Here is a 23487-nt window from a genome sequence, read left to right as displayed (position 1 = left end):
GATAGTTATGAGAGGATACTTATGTTGGGGATTCATATACTTCTTAAGCAGGGCTTCACATTTCTACAAAGAATGAAAAGGGCATTTATGCCAATCTTAGCTAGATCTCAAGGCTTAGAAGATCCCAGTTCATAGCTGAGTAAGCATCTGGTGTCTTCCTGCACTTGCACATACTGTTTGCTCTGCCTGTGATTGAATCTTGAAATACATTTATGGGTTGACCTGGAGCCATTAAAGGAAGTGGGGTGAATGGTAAAAATAAATACTTATTCCGAAAAGCCTTCCCTGATCTCCTTCCTCTCTGGGATTCCACTTCAGCCTTAGATAGGTGTCCCCTGCAATGTCAAGCATCCATCCTATGTCTCAGCCTTGAGCCTCACTGCCTCTAGCAGCTAATAGTATGATGTGAAGACACAAGTGAATGATGATGGACAGAGGGAGACATTTTATGTCACTGTCCCCAGAGTCTAGTCGTTGCCCAGCCCATGCTACAGAGCTCACTAAATGCCTGCGAAGTGAATAAATGTGCTTCAAGGGAACTTTTAACCCTATTGTTTTAAGATTCTATACTCATCCTGAAATATCCATTCCCCTCCTTTCTGAGGGTAAGAACCTTATAAATGGTTAAATTGAAATGACACAAGTGCTTAAGTCAGATAGACATGAATTTACATACTTAACTGCCTAATCATTTACTTTAAATATAATAATATATTTAATCTTCATTCAATATTTAAGATTAGCTTATACCATAATATATGTACCAGGTACATAGTAGGTACTTATAAAATGGCACATATGCACACACAGATAAACATTCATTAAAACTGTAAGTGTAGATACTGCCTTTGAAGAGAAGTTGGTTAATGGGTACAAAAATACGGTTAGATAGAAGAAGTAGGTTCTGTTATTCAAGAGTACAGTAGGGAAATTAGAATTAACAATAATTTATTGTATATTTCAAAATAGCTAGAAGAGAAGAATTTTAATATTCCCTACACAAAGAAAAGATAAGGGTTTGAGGTGATGGATATCCCAATTACCTTGATTTTTTTTTAATGGGCTTGTAAATTCTATTTATTTATCCAGGCAGATGCCCATTATTTATTAAAGAAAAAAGGCAGCTACAACAATATATGAACAGCAAAATCCCAATTTTGCCAAATATGATTTATATTATGGGGGTAATCTAACATTTTGAATAGAAGAAAGCCTGGAAAGAAATAACACCAAAGTGTTCACAGTGGTGGGTGAACAAGTTTTGGAGGACTTTAACTTAAATTTCAATTTGAGTGTAGGTATGTGAATTACCTTGATTTGACCATTTCACCTTGTATACCTGTATCGAAATATCACCCATACTCTTAAAATATGTAAAATTATTATGGCATGATCAACTTGATTTCCAAGACATATTATCAGCTTTGGAGCAGATGTGCCCAAGCAAATTCATTTTGCCAGGAAGAAATTCCTCAGTGCCAGTGAAACTGGCCTGTGAAAGATAGAAATGGAGAAGACAGAAGTGGGCCACCAAGCTGTGTGCTTCTTGGCACTGAGTGCAACGTCACAGCCACACTGCAATCAAGATAGAGAAGGGCTTTATTCTCTCACCTGCTTTTTTTTTTTTCTTTTTTCTTGTATGTAAACCTGAACATAATCATGGGTAAATGTAGCTGCCTATGTTCCACAGGAAAGCAAACACCCACATTCAAACTATTATTCTTAACTATTCATTATCCCTTAAGATCAACTTTATGCACATGTTCCTATAGCAACTCTGTGAACAATCTGTGTGCATGATTTCACAGCCACAGATCTGGCAACAGGAAGAAATTGCTGAACAAAGACTCTTGTTGTTAAGACTCCACTGAAGATATATGTCTTCAAGATGGCCTATCTTTGGGTAGGTTTTTTCCCCACACTCTTTTTGTTGCCATCACTGAACATTGTATACATCTCTATCCCCATGTTTCCCAGGTGATGCTGTCATTAGTGCCTTCCAGACCCCCACAGACTTTCATATCCTCAGGGTAAGAGCTGAGTCTTACTTCATTAACCCCTACTAAGTGGGTTAAATCTCTACGTGATATACAGAAATCATAGCTCATCATAGGCTGGCCCTGAAGTTATCACCAAAAACTTATTATGTATCAAGAGATAATTCATTTCTCAACCATTTCCCTCTGTGATTATCTAGTGAAAAGTGGGGACTTGGTGCCTGCCACCACAGAGTCTCAGGCTTGTTGGAGGTCCTTGGACATTTTCAGTTTCTGTCTCCTATCTTGCTACTTTTTATGAGGCATCTGAGCTGGTGGACTTTGAAGTCTTTGAAGATTGGGAAATAGTTATACATGTGTCTCCTTTGGATTTTGAGTTTTGCCAGCAGAATCTGTTCATTTTCTTTTGTTTGTTGTAATTAATTCCGGTGAAGAACAAGAAGGGAATTTAAGACATAGCTTTTTGGAGTTGGAAGAGCACTTTATTTTATGGACATATGATTGAACTCTAACTTGTAGAAAAAGAAGTCATATTAAATCCACCTAGGATACAGATATGAGATTCTTATTAGCAGTTCAGGGAGGGAAGTACTCTATGTTAAGTAACCACTATGTCCTAGGTGAGGCCTTTCTTATATATCCAAGTAATTCCAAGAGGTAGCCATTATAATCACTATTTTACGGAGGGAAAACAAACTGTAAAAAAAATGTTTCACTTGTTCATTCAGCTGACCCATGCAAGACACTATTGTAGGTGATGGCTATGCAAGACCGATAAACATAGATATGTTATGCCCTAAGTCCCATAGATGCTCCTCCTCTTATCCTCAAAAAGTTGCCATAGATTCTGAACTGAAACCTGGATTTCCAGATTCTAGGTCAGTGCTCATTCCACCACATTTAATTGTGTCAAATTCACTGATTTCACTGTGACTCATCTCTGGACACTAACAGACCCCGAAGATTCACCTTCTACATAGGCTGCAAACCAGAAAACAAATGGAATCATGTCTCATATTTCACTTGAATCCTGGTGTTATAGGACAGACTCCCTATCTCGTTACTGATATTCTTAGCTAAATATCTCACTGTACAAAATACCACATAATGAGATATCTCATATTTATGGTCCTTTTGAGGTGATTAAGATCTTTCTCATGTACTATCTCAAGTGGCATCAGGGGACCAGTCTTGTGAGACATATATTATCATCTCTTTTATGTAATAGAGGAGGAAACTGACCAGTTTATCTGAGTCTCAAGTGCCATTATATGCTGGAGCTGTTATTGTCTTAGGACTCCAAGTTCAAAGAACTACAAATTAATTGGCACGCAATGCCACACATTTCTCATGTGCTTTGCATACACTATATCATGTAACTCTTATCTAGCAGAGAAAAGATTGCAACTGTGGTCTGCTTGATTTCAAGGCTTAATCTCTTCTCACATAATCTCTTGTCACAGCAGCCAGAGTCATCTGTCTTCATGATCAAACGTTCTGCCATTTCAAGCATGGGCATATGAAAGATGGTGGAGAAAATTGGTAGAAGTTTTCTTTTTCTTTTTCCAATATTTCTTTTTTTCTTTTTCTAATAAAGAAATCCAAGGCTTACAGAGTAAAGGTTTTTACCTGGGTTCACAGAGCTTATGAGTAGTGGAGAAAAAATTAGGCCTCTGCCTTTCTGGTTCTGAGTCAATGGTTACCCCTTTGTTCCATTCTTCTAGACATTCATGTCCAAAGCTTGAAAGAGCACAGAAGCTCAGTACTAACAAAATTCTTCTCAAAGGTATCTCGATCATCTCATGAATCTTATCTACTTCACATTTCCCTGACAATGAGAGGGTCAGTGCTCATTCCCCTCTTTCATCTCTCAAACCAGGGAGATCTGGTTTTTGCATCTTAATATATAGAGTAGCCCTTGAATCCTTTATCTCTGAAGATTAAATCTAATGAGATAATGTATTTGAATAGGAATAGCACAAAGTTTGGCATGCAGTAGAGCTTAATTCATGTTCATTGAATATGCCTTTGTAAAACGTTAGTGAATCACATTAAGCAAAGAACAGATGTGTTACTTTTCTTTATGTAAAAATAAGAGCACCGATGATGGAATGAAAAACGTAAAATCCTCTTTCCTTCTATTTTTAACTATAATTTTATTAAAATAAAAAATTGAATTCCACAGGGAGGATATTGTTTATTTCTTGTAGCATAATAAACAGATATCATGATTAACCTTCAACAGAAAAGTTTTTTTTAAGTAACTAATTTTCAATTAATAGATGCCAAAAGTAGGGACTATTCAGAGAGAGCCCAAAATCTAAATGAAGGTGGATAAAGATGAGAACCTAGAAAGAGAAGCAAAGAACTGAAATCTGCTTTCTCCTTAGTTGCTTTGCCAACACAGAGGAAAATGGCCTTTGATTTTCATGGCCCGGCAGAACATGGGAGACTTGACACAAAGCTCACATATTCTACATTGTGGAATAACCTAGCAGGAGAGTAAAGAAAAGGAGTCTAATAGGAGACCCACCTGTGTGTAAAACTGGCCTCTAAAGAGCTGCTCTCTCAGGGTAAGGGAGAACTAGAGATAAGCCTACCTCTGTACTCTCAAACATCAATACTTAAGGGACAAAATTTCCTCCTGAGAATTAACAAATATGCATAGGATTTCAGCCTAGATTGTCTAGAAACCTTCAATCTGAGTAATGTAAGGAAGGCCTGTTTTAATAGTTCCTTTAGGTACCTGACAAAACAAATACAAATTTTCTCTGGGGGCGCACACTTGCAACCCAGGCCTCAAAGAATTCCCACGGATTAATTTGTAAGAAATATGAGCATGCAGACAAAATAAAAAAATTCTTCTGATAACAGCAGCAAAGTGAGAGCTAGAAGAAACAACAGACAACAGGGTTAGCTGTTCAGTCTAGACGTTAAAACTAGTGGACAAATGTTATATGTCATATATTCATTAGTGAACACATGAACAAAGTGTACATATTATGTTTAACTAAAGAAAAGGAACTTTCATATAAAAAATAAGAATGAGACATAAAAATGAACAAGTAAATTTGTGAAAAGATTGTATTATAGGTTTAATACAGTTTAGACACAAATAAAGATACTTAACTAATTAACTGATATGTAAATCCTTAAAATACATCATTCAGAATTCAGGCTAGAGCAAAGAAATAGAAACTCTGAATGAAAGGTTGGGAGATGAAGGCTAAAGTGTGAAGGTCTAGTATACATCTAATCAAAGTTTCAGAAAAAGATGGGAAAGAATGAGGGAAAAATATTCAGAGAGATAATGACAGAGTATTGAGAAATGATGAAAAACAACAAAATAGAAAATCAGGATATCCAATGTATCCAAGGCAGGTTAAATAAGAAAAAATTCACATCTATCCATATTATAGTAAAACTACAGAAAACCAAAAAACATACAGAAGGTTTTAAAAGCATCTAGAGAGAAAATAAATATTACCTTCCAAAGCATTTATTTTTCATTAATACCTACTGTTTGCAAAAGGGCATAAAAAATAAGTTTATGAGTCTGAGAGAAAACAACCAATCTGAAATTATATGTCTAATAACTACTAATGAAGTTATCATTTTTAAGAAAATAAAGACTTTTTTAGCATTAAAAAGTATTTTCTTACTATAGGCTTTCATTTAAAAAAAATTCCAAATTTTGTTCTTCATACTGAAAAATATGATCCTCAGTGGAAAGTGTGAGATATGAAATTTGTAATCTATGCATCTGACAAAGGGCTAACATCCAGAATCTCCAAGGAACTTAAACAAATTTACAAGAAAAAAACCAAACAACTCCATCAAAAAGTGGGCGAAGGATATGAACAGACACTTCTCGAAAGAATACATTTATGCGACCAACAAACATATGAAAAAAACCTCATCATCACTGGTCATTAGGAGAAATGCAAATCAAAATCACAATGAGATACCATCTCACGCCAGTTAGAATGGCAATCACTAAAATGTCAGGAAAGAACAGATGCTGGAGAGGATGTGGAGAAATAGGAATGCTTTTACACCGTTGGTGAGAATGTAAATTAGTTCAACCATTTTGGAAGACAGCGTGGTGATTCCTCAAGGTTCTAGAACCAGAAATACCATTTGACCCAGCAATCCCATGACTAGGTATATAAATCATTCCACTATAAAGACACATGCACACGTATGTTTACTGCAGCACTATTCACAATAGCAAAGACTGGGAACGAACCCAAATGCCCATCAATGATAGACTGGATAAAGAAAATATGGCGCATATACACCACGGAATACTACGTAGCCATAAAAAAGGATGAGTTAATGTCCTTTGCAGGGGCACGGATAATGCTGGAAATGAACATTCACAGCATACTAACACAGGAACAGAAAAGCTAACTCCACATGTTCTCACTCATAAGTGGGAATTGAACAGTGGGAACACATGGACAGAGGGAGGGGAACATCACACACTGGGGCCTGAATTTATGATTTCCTTTGCCAGTTTATTTAGAATAAAGTTGCATGTGCTCTAAAAAAATAAATAAAATAAAATATGACCAAAGACAAACAGTATGCTAAATATTTGGGTAAATACTTAAAAGTATTGACTGTTTGAAACATTAATAATGAAAACCTTAAAAAAATTAACAAATAACATAGAATTAAAATTCATGACAGCAGTAGCGTATAAATTGTGAGTGATCAGAATTCAAGTGTTGAAAGTTCCATTATTACTCTACAAGATAGTAAATACATTGTTTAGCTATAGATGTTGATAATTTACTTGTGTATTAAAATATCTAGGGAAATCACAAAAATACCAATAGAATATATAATAAACATATGACAAACTGATAGAAGTAAAATGGAGTCAGAAAAATACACAAACACATATACACACAAACAACAGGAGATCAAAAAAAAAGAAGCAATACGGGGGGTCAAATAGAAAGCAAAAAATAAAGTTTGAGATAAATGTCAGTAATTTTAGTAACTATAAATGGAGAAAATTATCTAGTTAAAAGACACTTGAGGCCAGGCGCAGTGGCTCATGCCTGTAATCCCAGCTCTTTGGGAGGCCGAGGTGGGTGGATCACCTGAGGTCAGGAGTTTGAGACCAGCCTGGCCAACATGATGAAACCCTGTCTCTACTAAAAATACAAATATTAGCCTGGCATGGTGGTGAGTACCTGTTATCCCAGCTACTCAGGAGGCTGAGGCAAGAGAATCACTTGAACCCAGGAGGTGGAGGTTGCAGTGAGTGGAGATCGTACCACTCCACTCCAGCCTGGGTCACAGAGCAAGACTCTGTTTAAAAAAAAAAGGAAAAAAAAAGGACATATGTTAAAATACTAAAAGAGGCTGGCTTGGTTATTATACTAATAGCAGACAAAATAAGCTCTTCAGGGAAAAACATTTTTCCCAAGCAGGTCACTACATTACAATATAAAAATTAGTTCACCAGGAGGAAATAATAGTTTGAAAATCCTGTTTCAATACAATGTATTTGCAAATAACTATCAGGAAAAAGACAAATTCACAATCACTTTAAATGTTTTTAACACCTTATCTTTTAATAATTTATAAAATTCTTGTTGATATTTCTAAAACACTGCATGCACTTATGGTGATATCTACCTTTTTTTTCATGCACACATGGAATATTGAAAAAAAAAATGCCCCATATGTCGTTCTACTATAAAGACACATGCACACATATGTTTATTGCAGCACTGTTCACAAATAGCAAAGACTTGGAACCAACCCAAATACCCATCAATGATAGACTGGATAAAGAAAATATGGCACATATATACCATGGAATACTATGCAGCCATAAAAAAGGATGAGTTCATGTCCTTTGCAGGGACAAGGATGCCACAGGAAACCATCATTCTCAGCAAACTATCACAAGAACAGAAAACCAAACACCACACGTTCTCACTCATAAGTGGGAGTTGAACAATGAGAACACGTGGACACAGGGAGGGGAACATCACACACTGGGGCTTGTCAGGAGGTGGGAGGATAGGGGAGGGATAGCATTGGGAGAAATACCTAATGTAGATGATAGGTTGATGGGTGCAGCAAACCACCATGGCACATGTATAACTAGGTAACAAACCTGCACATTCTGTACATGTACTCCAGTACTTAAAGTATGAAAAAAAGAACATAAAATAAATTCTCAGAAAAACTTACAAAATAATAGCTTATAGACTATTTTTTTACAACCACCATATGATTAAGTTAGAAATCAGTGACAAGGTAGTAAAAAACTCCAGAATTTATTTATAGATCAGCAAATTATAATTCAAAGAATAAATAATAATGGGAATTTAATATTTAAAATGAACAGTAATATAGAAATATATAACTGAAATATTTATAGTAGAACAGGAGGGCTAAAATTTAATTAATGAAGCACCTAATTTGGCAATGAGTGAAATAACAAACTCATATTGCCGAGAACACAGACAGAAGGAAATCATAAAAAGAAGTTACTCATATCAAAAATGAAATGAAAACACAGAGGACTACTGAAATGTATTAACCTTTGGCAAGCTTAATCAGGAACAAAAGGGGAGATACCAACAGACCAAGTAAGAACTGATAAAGGGCACATCATTATAGGCACAACAGAATTTAAAATGGTAACAGAATATTAGTGAACAAACACACATGTAGAAAAATATCTAGCAACAAAAATTACTCATGAAGGAATAGTAAAACTGAATATCTTTCTATAACCATCAACGATATTTAACCAATAGCTGAAAACCTTCCCTCAAGGATACCAATCCAAGACCAGTTTGCTGATACAGGTCCAGTGTATTCCCCATTCCGTAGTCTCTTGTCCAGAATAGAAAATTAGACAATAGAAACTGCAACTCATTTGATGAGGCCAGCACAAATGTGATGCTAACCAGCAAGGAGAGTGAAAGAAAGAAAATTACAGGCCATTCTCATTAATACTCATTAATGAAACACTGCACCGATGTGTTAACAAATAACATGTCATGATCAAGTTAAGTTTATCTCAGAAAATCAAGTTTAGTTTAACATTAGCAAACCCATTAATATAAATCATTACATTAACAAAAGCAGAAGGAAAAAAGTCATTTAATAAATAGGGAAAATATTGATTAAATATATTGATAAATATTTACTGATTTTATATATATATGAAGTCTCTCAGCAACCTAGAGTCTTTAACCTGATATTCAAAGCCTACCTAAATCTGAAAACAAGCCTTGTACTTTGTGGTGAAACATTAGAGCATTTCCCTCAAGATTTAGAATGCAGGTGCCTGCTATCACCACTTTAATCTAGCCTAACCAGTGTAGTCAGGCAAGAAAAAAAAATGTAAAGGAAATGGAGAGGAAAAAATAAAATTTAATTATTTATGGATGATATAATTATCTATATAACAAACATGAAAGAATAAACAGATTATTCGAATGGATAAAACTTTTAGGAAGCCTGCTGTCTGCATCACATCAAAAATATATACCAGCAACAGACATGAAAATATGAAATGTTGGTATCTTAGCATTTACAATATCATTAAAATAAGTCAAATGTCTAAAAAAGATTTCTCAAAATATGTTAAGGTTTAGTCTTTTGGAAAGAAAATTATGAAACATTGTGGAATTACGTTGAAGAAGTTCTCTCTGTCTCTTGGTCTCTCTGGAGATATATAACATGTTCATGAACTAGAGAACTCAACGTCATAAAGCTGTCATTTATCTTCTAAGTCATCTGTAGACTTCAAAGTAATTCCAGCCCAAAACCCCCAAAAAGAGAGGGGGCGGGGGGAGAGAGAGAGAGAGAGAGAGAGAGAGAGAGAGAGAGAGAGAGAGAGTGTGTGTGTGTGTGTGTGTGTGTCCTATATTTACATGAAAGAGCAGACATTCAAGAGCCAATCTCCTGCTGAAGTGCTAGCCGGGGAATACAAATTTCAAGACACCATGAGCTACAATAAAGTTATGCTAATTAGGACATGTGCATTGACATGGGGTAGATACATTAATCGTGGCAAAGAAAACCTAGAAAAGATCCACTTGTATAATAAAACTTGGTTTATGACAGAGCTGGCATTGCAGATGAGTGGAGGAGGGATAGTTTTTTTTTTTTTTTTTTTTTGAGATGGAGTCTCGCTCTGTCACCCAGGCTGGAGTGCAGTGGCCGGATCTCGGCTCACTGAAAGCTCCGCCTCCCGGGTTCACGCCATTCTCCTGCTTCAGCCTCCAGGCGCCCGCCACCACGCCCGGCTAGTTTTTTGTATTTTTAGTAGAGACGGGTTTCACCGTGTTAGCCAGGAGGGTCTCAATCTCCTGACCTTGTGATCTGCCCGCCTCGGCCTCCCAAAGTGTTGGGATTACAGGCGTAAACCACTGCTCCCGGCCTATAGCATTTTAAATATACAGTGCCGAGTAAATTGTTTATCCATGCAAGGAGGAAGGAAGGAAGGAAGGAAGAAAGGAGGGAGGGAGGGAGGGAGGGGAAGGAAGGGGAAGGGGAAGGAAGGAAGGAATCCCCAAATCCCTCCACACCGTACACAAATTAATCAACTAGAGGCTGATTAAAGATTTAAAAGTGAAAGGCAGATTTTATGATGTCTGGAATTCAAGGTAGGAAGCTATGATCTCATGTTAAGTTTCTTTAAACAATACACAAAATGAATGAATCATAAGGAAAAGTTCGCTATGACTCATTGACCTGAAATTATGGTCACCAAAAGGAAATATCAAAAGAGAATAACAACTCAAGTCGCAAACTGAGAAAAGTGTACAGAATAAATAAATAATGCATACAAATCAATATGAAAATGACAAATGCTTGACCAAAAAAAAAACCATATATATATATATATTTTGCCTGGCAAAAGATTTGACAAGCACTGTGTGCAGACGAGAAAAGCTTAATGGCTAATAAATATCTGAAAGGATCCTTAGCTACACCATAGTCAACAAAATACAGATTAAACCTACACTATAGTCAAAAAACACAGAAAACCACCCACTGGTTTGGTAAAAATTAAAACTCCCAGTATGGAACGACTGGCATGACTTTCTCCAAAGTCATGAAGAAACTGGGTCACTTACGCACACTTGTGGGTAGAGAGCATAAAATGACCTGGCTGCTTTGGTAATTGTGACCTAAGGAAAATCAAAGGTATACATACTCTGACCCTCAGAAATTTCAATCCTAGGAATATACCTTCTGTACGGATACTCCTGAATCTATGCTTCAGTACACGTAAACTGGAATGTTCTTAACAGCAGTGGTATAAGCAATATTTAGGAAACAACTCAAGTGTCTATTGACTGGAGAGGGTATAAATAAATGGTATTATATGCACATAAAATATATGTCCATGAAATGGAAAGAAATATGGCTATCCACAATAGCATGGATTATCTTTGGAATGTACGTTGGGGCAGTCATAAAACAGACTATAGAACAATCAGAACTAAGATTTACATAGCTCACATTATGTTCCAGATGCTGTTTTAAATGTCTTATACAAATTAGCTCATTTAATTATCACAAGAATACTACAAAGTACACACCATTATTATTTTAATTTTGCAGATGAGAAAACAGGTACAATGAGGCTTCTTAACTTTCTCAAGATCTCATAGCTCATAAGTGGTAGAACCAGTTGTCAAAACTAGGCAGTCTGGATGCAAGATAAAATCTGTAACATGATTCTTTTGGCAGGAATCTCAAAAACCAGCAAAACCAAAGTATTTGTAATGATATAAACTAAAGATAAAAGTAAGTGGATGATTAACCCACACTTCAGGATAGTTTTTGCTTGTTGGGGGTGTGGAGTTGTGAACATGAAAGGAGGAATGAAAACATCAAAATTAATGGTAATTTATAAAAACTGAGAATGCATACACATATCTAATATGTTTTATTGTTCTTTATACTGTATGCATATTTTATAACTTTTCCTTTGTATCTAATCAATATTTAAAGCAAATGAAAAAATTAAAAGAGAAAATGAAACCTTGACAAAGATGGTAGAGAAACACTTTATGTTTCTTCATCATAAAACTCCTCGCATCTTTGCAGATAGAGTTCTTAGAAAAATCAACAGAAGATGAACTGGATGTAGAATTTTCGTTATTCACAGAATTTTTGTTCAAACAAACAACAATGGGAACAAATGGCAGCACAAATGCCTCTAATTGCAGCCTACCCAAAAGGAGGCATTTCAGGGCAGCAGAATCCAGCCCGCCAACACAGGATTTTAAAAATTGTCAGCCAGATTCAGGCCTTTATTCTCCTTCTGATTTTGCTGCAGCTTCTTCTTTTCCCTGCCAATCGAGAGATATGAAAAATCAAATTCCACCATCTATCCTAAGTAGTCAAATTATCTCTCCAATTACTTAGAATCAGCTTTTGAGCAACATAAGTCAAATTATCAGTCTTAGTGTTACTCTTTACATTAAATCTGGGTAGAAGTTCTCCAGCTGCTGTAATTACTTGAGAAAATCTATCCCCACTGTCTTCTCCATTTGCTGCTTCGCAACATCCCATTGTTCCTCAAGGTCAGCTCACATCACTGCCTCTGTGAGGATGTCTCCTCTAATGCCACCACACCCCTTCCCAATATTTGCTCCAAGTAGAATAACCACTCACTCCTCTGTGTCCTCTTAGCACTTTACATACACTCAGAACAGAGAACCTCTTATTAGCATCCTGCTCACCCACTATCACTCGCTGATGTATTATTGTTCTCACTTACAATGAATGTTCTTCATGATGGAATATCAAGTCATAGGAATCTTTAAATTGTACCCTGGATATCTAACAGCAAAGGCCCTTGCATGAAGCAATGATTGTGATGATGATATAACCAGCCGACAATATCCGTTCCAGTCATCTGTTGTTGCCTAACACACCACTCCAAAACAGTAGCTTAAACTGACGATTTGTTTTTCTCTCTCCTGGTTCTCAGCTGGGTGGTTTCCTCTAGGGGTCTCTGGTGCTGTTTCATTTGGATGGTGATTTCAGCACTGAACTGAGCTGAATGCCCAGACTAGATCCTTGGTTTCAAGGCAGGTGCGTAATGCCCCCAGCCTCCCTATCTCTCTACAGGGTGTCTCCCCAGGGCTTCTGCACAAGGCTTGGGTGTCTTCACAGTAGAGCAGTCATAGCATATGACTTTGGTGGAAGGTGGCTTCTAAAGGCAGGAAGCCGAGCTGGCCAGACAGTTAAAGACTATGCACACAGCTGACACAGTGTCCCTTCTGTCACACTCCGTTGGTCAAAACTGCTGTAGGGCCATGCAAGTTAAGGGAGGTGGAGAAACAGATTCACCCTTGAATGGGAAGTGTCAGGATACACTGCAGAAAAGCATGTGGGGTGGGATACATGGCTGTAGCCATCTTTGGAAAGTATTAGGTTGGTGCAAAAGTAATCACCGTTTTTGCTATTAAAAGTTACTGCCAATTTGGGAGGTGAGGCGGGTGGATTACCTGAGATCAGGAGTTTGAGACCAGCCCGGCCAACATGGTGAAACCCCGTCTCTACAAAAAATACAAAAAATGAGCTGGGCATGGTGGTAGGCACCTGTAATCCCAGCTGCTTGGGAGGCTGAGGCAGGAGACTCTCTTGAACCCGGGAGGTGGAGGTTGCAATGAGCTGAGATCGTGCTACTGTACTCCAGCCTGGGCAACAAGAGTGAAACTCCGTCTCCAAAAAAAAAAAAAAAAAAAAAAGAAACACAAAAAAACAGTAATTGCTAAAAGTGTGATTACTTTTGCACCAACCTGATTCAACTGGCTACAGCGCCTGTGGCGTGCTCCTTGTGTGCCAGACACGGTGCTACACATATTGTATACATTAAGTCACTTAACTTTCTCAACAACCCTTTGAGATAGTTACTATTACTATTTCATTTAATAAAGAAAATGAGACTCAGGGAGGCTAAGTTCCTAAAACGTCACAGCTCCATCGGCACATGGCCAACCAATATTTCTGTCGGATTATTGCAGAGCTATACTTCTATTGAAGTATTTGTTCTCCTCACCAGGGGAGACAGATAAATATTTGACTTTATCATCTCCTTTCACGGATTGCCTCAACAGAATCCTTTCTAACCTCTCTCAGAAAAAATCCTCCCCACCCCCATAAAAAATATAGAGAAGAATGGAAGTCAGGAATGAAGAACCAAGCTGGAGGCAACTGATATCTGGCTTATGATAAGTACTCCTTTCCTCTTATTTGCGATCTGATCTCTCTTTACCAGGAATTCTGAAATTTTACGCATCTAGATCTCCAGGAATTCCTTTTTTTTTTTCCTTTCCAATGGATACATTTTCTAGGACTTCCTGATATTGGCCCCAAATCATATGAATTAAAAACTGTTGGCAATCATTTTACAATTTTACTGTCAGGTGTACTTGAATTTAACAAAATTTTCCTAAAGTCAAGTTTTCTCCCTTCTTATGTCTCATCTGTGGGGTATGTTGGGCCAATGTAAGTTATAGACATGCAAATGACCAGTGGTTTGGACTTCATGGCTAAAATAGCAACCGTAAATGCTGGACCTTGTTACTGACTTCTCTGTATGTTTTTATAATCAAATACTATTCTGTTATAAACTGTCATCATGGGTCAGGTTCTCCAAACACTGGCTTAGCTCACAATATTTCCTAGGATGATTGTTTTTCCTTATTTCCATGTAATAAAACACAGCCTCTTAATATTTGGGCATGATTATGTTAATTGAATTTGTCAAATTAGTTCACGAGTTGTCTTGTTTTCTTGCAGTGGAAGAACATAAAATATGGGATACCTAAGGTATTGAAAGATTACATAGCTATAAAATGACTCTAATAACGTTGGGAAATATTATACATATGATACATCAAGTTAAAAACAAAGTAGAATGGATAGTTGTATTGGAAAGCCTAAAAGGAAATATCCAGTACTGTTTACCGTTTTTCAATGGTTCAATTAGAAATGGTAGTTTCTCTTTATGTATATATTTTGTATCTTAAATGTTCTACAAAGAATATACATTACTTATATGATAACAAACTCCTACATTAAATACATCAGAACCTTTATTGTTCTTTGTGACATTTTCAAAGACTGTAATGATGAAAACTCTAATCTTGTGGACAGTCAGCAGGAGACCTTGTTCAGCTGGAATTTTCCCAAGCAGTGATAAGCTAGTTAAGTCAACTAGTTCTATCAGCAACTGGTAATCTTGCCAGTAAGAGAGAGAGAAGACTGTCTTAACATCCTCTATTCCCTCATCACCGACCATCTTTATTGAGTCTCAAAGCCAACCACACCTGCTGCTCCTGCAAGAGTATCACTGGCCATGTCTGCAACCTCTGGCAAACTCTCTCTCTGGATCTCAGCTATGTTCCCTCACAGCTTGCAGCTTTTTAATTACCAGCCAACCATGAAGCTGAATCCTACCTATGTGACTTTGATAGCATCAGAGGGCAGACCCAGTTGGCCCGAGAGTTGGTTCATAATTACTTCTGGGTAACTAGGAGGGCAGCCATACTGACTACACAGCTGGGTGTAGGACTCTGATCTCAGGGTGCCAAAATTGCTGGTTCTCATTTTCTCTAGATTCACTGGGATTTACACTTATTTATTCCTGCAAATCAAAATGAAGGTGCCCCTGGAGGTCGAAAGCAGGGGTTGTTCACACATGTCATGAAGGAAAATAATGATCTGGGGTTTACATGGAGTTTTATCATTCATACACACAGAGAGAAATATCATCTATTGGGCAGCTCCTGTGTGCCAGACATTGAGCCCTCTCAAGAGGAGCTGACATACATCCCCACCTAGGAATTGAATATATTTTATTGTGCAAGGTTTCAAAGACAAAATATGCCTCTAATGGGCAAAACAGTCATTCACTCAGGTGATGTATCCGTGATGAGAAATACACAAGCATGATATTCTTAATCACTATGTCTTATGACGTAAGATCACGGATTTTGGAGTCAGAAATATGTTGGTTTTACTCCTGAAACTGAATTTCGGACAGTTGTTCTTATGTGGCAATATGGAAAGCTGTTTTAGTGCTGAGCGGTCAGAAAGTATGACACAGATCCTCATGGAGAATGGCTAGCACAGTGCCTGGCGTGTCAGGGAGGGTAAAGAATTTTTGTATCCTTTTTGCTCTTTCGTTCTTATAACTAGACACTGCATTCAGGTGAGAAAAGTATTGCAGGCAAATATCACTGTTTTTGCTTAGTAAAATGTAAAATGTCAATGATTAACATTGACTTGAAGGTGGCTTTGTTGATGTCAATACAAAGAGGAATTTTCTTGCTGTTTCCTAAGTCATAGGCTCAGAAGGTAATCAGCTCTTCATTAAGAAGAGTGTTTGAGAAGCTTCTCATTCTGTCTCACAGAGCTATTGCTAAGGAAATTATAACCATGTGTGGAAGGTGGAATTCTATACTTCTATGACTCTCTCCATCTCTAAATATCTATTTTATTGTTTTGTTTACCATCAAAACTTTTTCCAAAACAAGCGAATAGGAAATACATATTCCCTATGCAAGAAAAGGAGTGCTAGGTTATTACTAGATAATTTGAACTCATGTTCCTACATAATATTAGACTATTAGGGTAGAGGTACATAATGTATGCAGCATACACATTGTTGTCTGCTGGGGAGCATCACAACACCGTCTGCTCTAATACTGCTAGAGTATATAGCGTTAAGTTTAATCTTGGTGATAAAACTGCCTCATAAAACTCTATAGGTAGCAACTTAAATGTCCAACATCAAGGGCAAGATAAAATAAACTGCCAAATAAAATACAGGTTTGCCATGCTTGATCTAAATCCCTTGGGGCCAGGAATTCAGAATATTGTGGATTTTAGAAAAGGAACACAGTGCACGTGCTGTACACTATGTAATATTCCCAGTAAAGACTGGAATAACCTCTGGTTATTAAACACGCTAATATTTCCGTAGTGAAACATGTGATAGTTGGATTAATTGGGATAAATGAAGAACATACGTTACCTCATTGCACATCAGGTTTTGCTGTCAAATTAGCTACAAAGACCTTTCAGTATTTCAAAGCCTTTTGACTTTGAAATTGTGGAGAAGGGGTGGTAAACCTTATTTAAGTCATAGCTTCAAAACACCATGATTTTAAAGAAAATTTAATTGTGTAGGACAATGCTCAGAAAAGGAAACATGGTTATTAAATGAATGACTTAAAACAATGAGTTTTAAAAGTAGATTTTCTAAAATTTTAAGATATTACACATAGATATAGAAAAATAAACTAAGACAACTGTAGCAAGTTAGTGCTGGGTGCTAGGATAATTGATAATTTTCATTTTCTCATCTTTGTACTTTTGTATGTTTTCTGAAATTTCCATCAATACTGGGGATAATTTCAGCAATGAACAAAACAAGCTTAATAATTGTTTAAGCTTTATTTCAAAGTGGACACTCTGGAGACCCTTGCTCTCTGATCTATCCCCAATCTGGGATGTGCAAGAGTGACTTTCACCCAAATTCCCGAAAGAGCCTGGGTGGCCAGTGCAGGGCACTGGCTTACTGGAAAGAGCCCAGAAGCAATCACTCAGGTGACTTTGTCTCTTCCAAAGCACTCAGAACCACAGCGTCAAGGTTCTTATCAGTCCTGTCCAGAATGATGAAGAGGTACTGGAAACCGAACCCCAAGATGCCCTTATCTAGCCCCAGCGGTGTAATGGGGCCGCTGGTGGGTCTGTCTGCTCTTCTCTAATAGCACCAAGGAATGAGGCTTTCTGCAGTTTAATGGATTGCTGGGGAAGCTGCAAGTTTTGTTGCAGGGAAAGTCGATGAAAAATAACCTGCTAATTTCGGAAGCAATTTAGAATCATGACATCAGCATCCCTTCTTAGTGCTTGTGGAGTTTTCCCATCGCTCTCTATATAATACTGAAAGAATTCTCTTTACATATGGCAAATGCTCTTTGAGGACAGGGGCTAGATCTTATTCATCTTTATAAATGAGGTGTGTGAAATATATACTCAATAAATAAGTGCTTTTGACTGAACTGATACAATCAAATACAAATATGTGTGCATACGCTTGTATTGTGTGTCTGCATACATATGCATACATATATACTGATAGGTTCACGTGTGCATGCACATGTACATATATAATATATATTTCTATATCATCCATTCATCTATACTTATTAATTTATTCATTATAAAAGTGCTTAATGAGAGATGCTTCTATGATTTAAATGTTTGTGAAACCCTTAAATTCATATGTTGAAAGCTAATCACCAAGGTAATAGTATTAAAAGGTGGGGTCTTTGGGGGGTGATTAGGCCAAGAGGGCAAAACTCCCATGAAATGAGATTAGCACTCTTATAAAAGAGTCCCAGACACATTTCTTGCCTTTACTATGTGAAGACACAGCAAGCAGACCATCGATGAACCAGGAAGCACTCTCACCAGACACTAAATGTGCTGGCCCCATGTTCTTGGATTTCCCAGCTCCCAGAACTGTGAGAAATAAATTTCTGTTGTTTCTGAGTTACCCAGTTTGAGCTATTTTGTTATAGCAGCCTGAGAAGACCAAGACAGATGGTAAGGAATTAGTTGTCGTTACAAAGTCTGCTTAGGATTCCAGGTTATAGAATTGTAAGAAATTCCAGATTTTAGAATTGTGAGACATTATTCCACAAAAGTGGCTGTAGATTACACTCAGTTGAGCATTAAAAAAAAAAAAAAGACTGATGTCCAGCTATTCTGGTTTCTTTGCTTTGGGGAAGGACCCTGAAATTGCTTTTGTTTAAAGCCTCCCTGATGATTCTAACGCTCCTTCAGGTTTAAAATCTACTACCTTGAATCGACTGGGTTAATAATTTTGACAGAGGAAGTGAGTACTACCCCACAAGGCTCAGCAAAAGAAAAACCTCCGTGTGCGTGGTGATGGGGGGCACACATTTCCAAACTACACTCACACGCAGCCTGACACGTGGCTGCCTTCTCTGAGTCATGCTTTCGTGACTACTGTAGATAAGTTCTCAAGTGTGCCGGGAAGGTGTTGGGAACTCCTGTTCTAGTTCAGCACTTCTCAGGCTTTAATGTGTCCAGGAATCAACTGAGGACCTTGGAAAAGTATGGATTCCACTCTGCATGCCTGGGCTGGGCTGTAGCAGCTGGGATTCTGCATTTCTAGCAAGCTCCCTGGTGATGCTGACACTGCTGCTGTGCAGCTTGCACTTAGATCAACTGCATCTCCCAGCTCAGGACACCCTGGACAGGAAACCGGAAGGTGGAGAATAAAACATGGAGCGTCCTAGGGCATCTTACCTTTCATTTGTGTGGTGCCAGCGTATGCATTTCTCTTTAAAGTGTAATAGCACTGGTGGGGGCGGGGGTCTAATTTTAATATTTACTTTTCGTTTTGGGACAGGCCAGCAGCAATCCCATATGGATTGACTGGTTTGAGGGTGCACAAGAGGAAGGAGTGAAGAAGAGATTGGGACTAGGCGAGGAAAAGGATGCTCTGAGCTTTGGGAAAGAAGAAGAGTTATTCTTCAGGGCAGGTTCCTCATGCTGAGGTGTCAGATAGTCAAGTGTGTAGGCTCCACGTGGACGCATCCTAAGGGAAGGAAGCTAATGTTTGTGAAGTGGCGACGGTTTGGCTGTCCTCTGGTCTACGCATTGCCAGCTTCAAATCTAACGTGACTGTAAAGCTGCAACCACACAGCTTCCCTTTGGAAAGCTTGGTGAGAAGCCATTTTCAACAGAGACCAACTCCCTGGCTGAAAAACAAAGCCACTGAAAGTCCTCATAAAAGGGGAAAACCTCTCCTACAGAACAGGCCCTTGGCATAGGGTGAAATCATTAAAAGACATAGGGCAGGACGCGGTGGCTCACGCCTGTAATCCCAGCACTCTAGGAGGCCGAGGCGGGTGGATCATGAGGTCAGGAGATTGAGACCATCCTGGCTAACATGGAGAAACCCTGTCTCTACTAAAAATACAAAAATTAGCCAGGCATGGTGGTAGGCACCTGTAATCCCAGCTACTCGGGAGGCTGAGGTAGGAGAATCACTTGAACCGGGGAGTCGGAGGTTGCAGTGAGTTGAGATTGTGCCACTGCACTCCAGCCTGGTGACAGAGCAAGACTCTGTCTCAAAAAAAAAAAAAAAAAAAAAGGCATAGAAGCAGAAACTGAAGGGGTGGAAATCTCAGCTACAAAGCCAAGCAGACGCTCATAGCAAACATTGCCAGACATTTCAGAGGCATCCCACATTGCTCCGGAAGAGCAGAGCGAGTGTGAAGATAAAGGCCTGCTGCCGTGGACTGAATGGTGGCCCTACCACACACCCACATGCCCATCCCCATTGCTTGTGAATGTGACCCTGTTTGGGAAGAGCATCTTTGCAGATGTAGTTAAGGATCTTGATAAGAAATCATTCTGACTATTCAGGTGACCCCTAAATCCAATGACAAATATCTTCACATCAGACAGCCAGAGGGAGGTTTGAGGTGAGAAGAATAGAAAATATGGCCAGAGAGGAGAAGGTCATGTGAAATGGAGGCAGAGAGGGGAGTGACGCAGCCACGGGCAAGGAAAGTCAGGAGCCTCTGAGGTGAACGAGACTAGGAAGAATTCTTCCCTTGAGCCTTTGGAGGAAGAAAGGCCCTGCTGACTCCTTAATTTTGAATTTCTGGCTCCCAGAACTGTCAGTGACTAGATTCCCAGTGTTTTAAGCCATGCAGGTGGTGGTAATTTGTTAGACAGCCCAGGACACTAATACACCTGCTGTGCTGTTTATGCCATCAGCACAAACCTCCAATTCGTCTATCCTACAGTGAAACTGCCGTTTGTCACGTTTATCCCCAGTGCTCATTTGGGTCTGAGAGTTCATCCCCTTTGTGGTGCAACCACAGGTTAACCAGCTCACATTTCCCACAGCCGAGGGAATGAAGGAAGGAGCACTGAACTGGGAGTCAGACAGACTTGAATTCCAGCTCCACCTTCATCTCAATGCTCTGAGCCCTCTCAGACAAGTCATTTAGATGAAGCAGCTAATCTTCCAGGAAGCTAGTAATACCTGCCACTCAGTCCTGCTGCAAAGATCGAGGAGGAAAACGAGGTCACAACTCCTGGCAAGAAGGGATGCTTGATGAGCTTAATTCTCACTCAGGTGAGGAGCCCATCTGTGGACTACGTGCCAGGGAGGTCCTGCTGTGCTTTTCATGGCAAGAGGAAGAGCAGAAGCTCCAGCCTTCCCATCCCATGGGCTTGGCTGTGAGTCAGGTCACTCCACCTGGACACCTGTGGGCATCCATGGGTAGCTGAGATTACCAGGGCTGTCACAGCATCTGCTGCTGTCTCTGTCTCTTGGACCAGAGCCCTCCAGCCAGTGCCCACCTGCGAGGTACAGCCATTGCTGTCCCCTAGCCTCCCTCTAGGATCAGGACATCCACCCAGAAACCAGGCAGTCCTCCTCCCTGAGTCAGTTCTGCTTTCCAGAGGGTTAAGGAACTTCTTGCGTATCCAGAGGGTAAGGATCTCATCATTCTCCAGTATCATACAGATGTAAAATGACAGGGCAAGGGATTTAAAGTAGGTCTGGTCTGCCTGACTCTGAAACTCCTGCTCTTTCTAATACAATCACTGCTTTTCACACCAAAGAGGAATAACAAAACTACCTTTCTGACTGGCAAAATAAAGCAAATAAATAGACAAGGAGATTAATTTTAAAACTGGTCCACCAAACTTTGCCAATTTCAAGGTTTTTCTTTCACTGTAAATATTTCTTAAACGTTTGAGTCCTGCTTTTTTTTTTTTTTTTTTTTTTTTTATAGACATCAGGGATGGCTTTTTTTTTTTTTTTCTTTTCTATCAGGCACAAATTTCGGTGTCTCAGACTGACCACACCACTTACTCTGGGTGTCCGCAAAGAGAAAGTTGGACTCCAGGCTTTCTCCTGTGGGAAAAAGGGCACAAACCACTGTCCTTTTACTTATTCCTTCACACCTATGGGTGGAAACTGACTGGGTGCCCTTCTAGCATCATAGTGCTAGGATATCTTGTTCCTGCCCCACCACACACCCGTGCTGGGTGAGAGCAAGTGCTCTGTCCATGAGAAAATGCTGCTACTGGAAAGAGGAGTTTTCCGAACACCAAAGCGCACAGCCCCAGCCATGGCCTCTCAGGAAATCCCCTTTCCACGGGTGGCCACACTGGCATCATTTCTTAGTTCATCTTCCAGAAAACGCCTCCTGTCCCCACTACGAAAAGGGAATTGGGACTCACAGTGATCCCGTGGTACTTACTGCCTGTTCATAGTTCTTGGCACCCGGCAGATAAGAGGGATCTTCAATTCAGCCTGTGGAAACAAAAGCAAAGTCGTTACTGGAACTTCTACATCATGTTTTAATTCTGGGGAACAAGCCACTGTTGCTTCTTGTTAAAATCGGATACAGGTGCTGGTTTAGAGGAAATGGCAGAAAGAATCAATCCAGGTCAAGAATTGGCTTATTTCTGGAACGCAGTGGGGGAGGGGATTTCTTTCTCTGACAGGCTGTCCTCTTTCTGTCAGCTTTCATCCCATCTGCCCCCGGGAGTTGAGCAAACAGAAACTGAGCCTGGTTTTCCCTGGCGTGCAATTGTGTGCTCCCCCTGGGCACCGAGGGCACGTCAGCCAGGCTCGGCTGGCTCTGCTCCGAGCCAGAGCGTGCAGAAGGGGTGCTTTTTGTTTCCAAGTGTGGCTTTACCATAAAATATTTATTGAAAGTTACAGTTCTACATCACTTTACGTAGAATGCAGCATTTTATTTGAGCCTTCTATTCACCCACATAGGAAAGATTTTTAATGTTATTTACCATATAAATTAGCAGTAGAGACCCTGGGAGTATTCAGTAAGGGCTTCGTATCAATGATCTCATGTAATCTACTCAAAGGCCCTGAGAGGTGTAAAGGATATCAGCTGAGGTTCCAGCAAGAAACAGATGGCACTCTCAAATTGGGTAATTTGAGAACAGCTTAATAAAGAGACCACTTAAAAGGTGTTGGCAGGGTAGAAGGAATCCACAGCAGACAGTGAAGTATCTGGGGGTGGTAATAAAAGGGCGCTGTCACATGCCTGGGCTTGGAGGGGTTTGGGGACCAGGTAGGCACTGGGACACAGAGACAGGGCTCTCTTTCTGGGTTGCGGGAAGAGGAGCTGTGGCTTTCAGTTGTGGGACCTGCAGGGAGGGAGCTGTGGTGGGTGGAATGAAAATCTCATCTCACGCTTCTTCTGCCCTGGATCTCCTGATGCCATTTCCCATTGGCCAAACTCAACAGGAAGCCAAGGGCGAGGAGCTATTAATATGGTTTAATATCCATCAGCTTCCCTGGGCTCCCAGATGAGGGGAGTAGGGTAGAAAGTGGGTTTCACAGTTAGAGAATGAGACCCAGAAAGATTTAATTATGTGATTAAGAATA

General features: G+C 39.3%; 1 protein-coding gene across 4 annotated transcripts in view; it reads right to left on the bottom strand.

Annotated features, from left to right (window-relative positions):
• Positions 1-23487, bottom strand: part of CLNK (cytokine dependent hematopoietic cell linker) — a 244451-nt gene that overhangs the window by 156255 nt on the left and 64709 nt on the right. For all 4 annotated transcript variants that reach the window (XM_021938294.2, XM_021938297.2, XM_021938295.2 and 1 more), the window contains one exon: positions 22334-22386. In XM_021938294.2, coding sequence (XP_021793986.2) covers positions 22334-22386 — 53 coding nt within the window. The remainder of the gene's footprint in view (positions 1-22333; positions 22387-23487) is intronic.

This window comes from Papio anubis, chromosome 3 (assembly GCF_008728515.1).
Source record: "Papio anubis isolate 15944 chromosome 3, Panubis1.0, whole genome shotgun sequence".
Lineage (NCBI taxonomy): Eukaryota > Metazoa > Chordata > Mammalia > Primates > Cercopithecidae > Papio > Papio anubis.
This window is presented reverse-complemented; position numbering and strand designations above follow the sequence as displayed.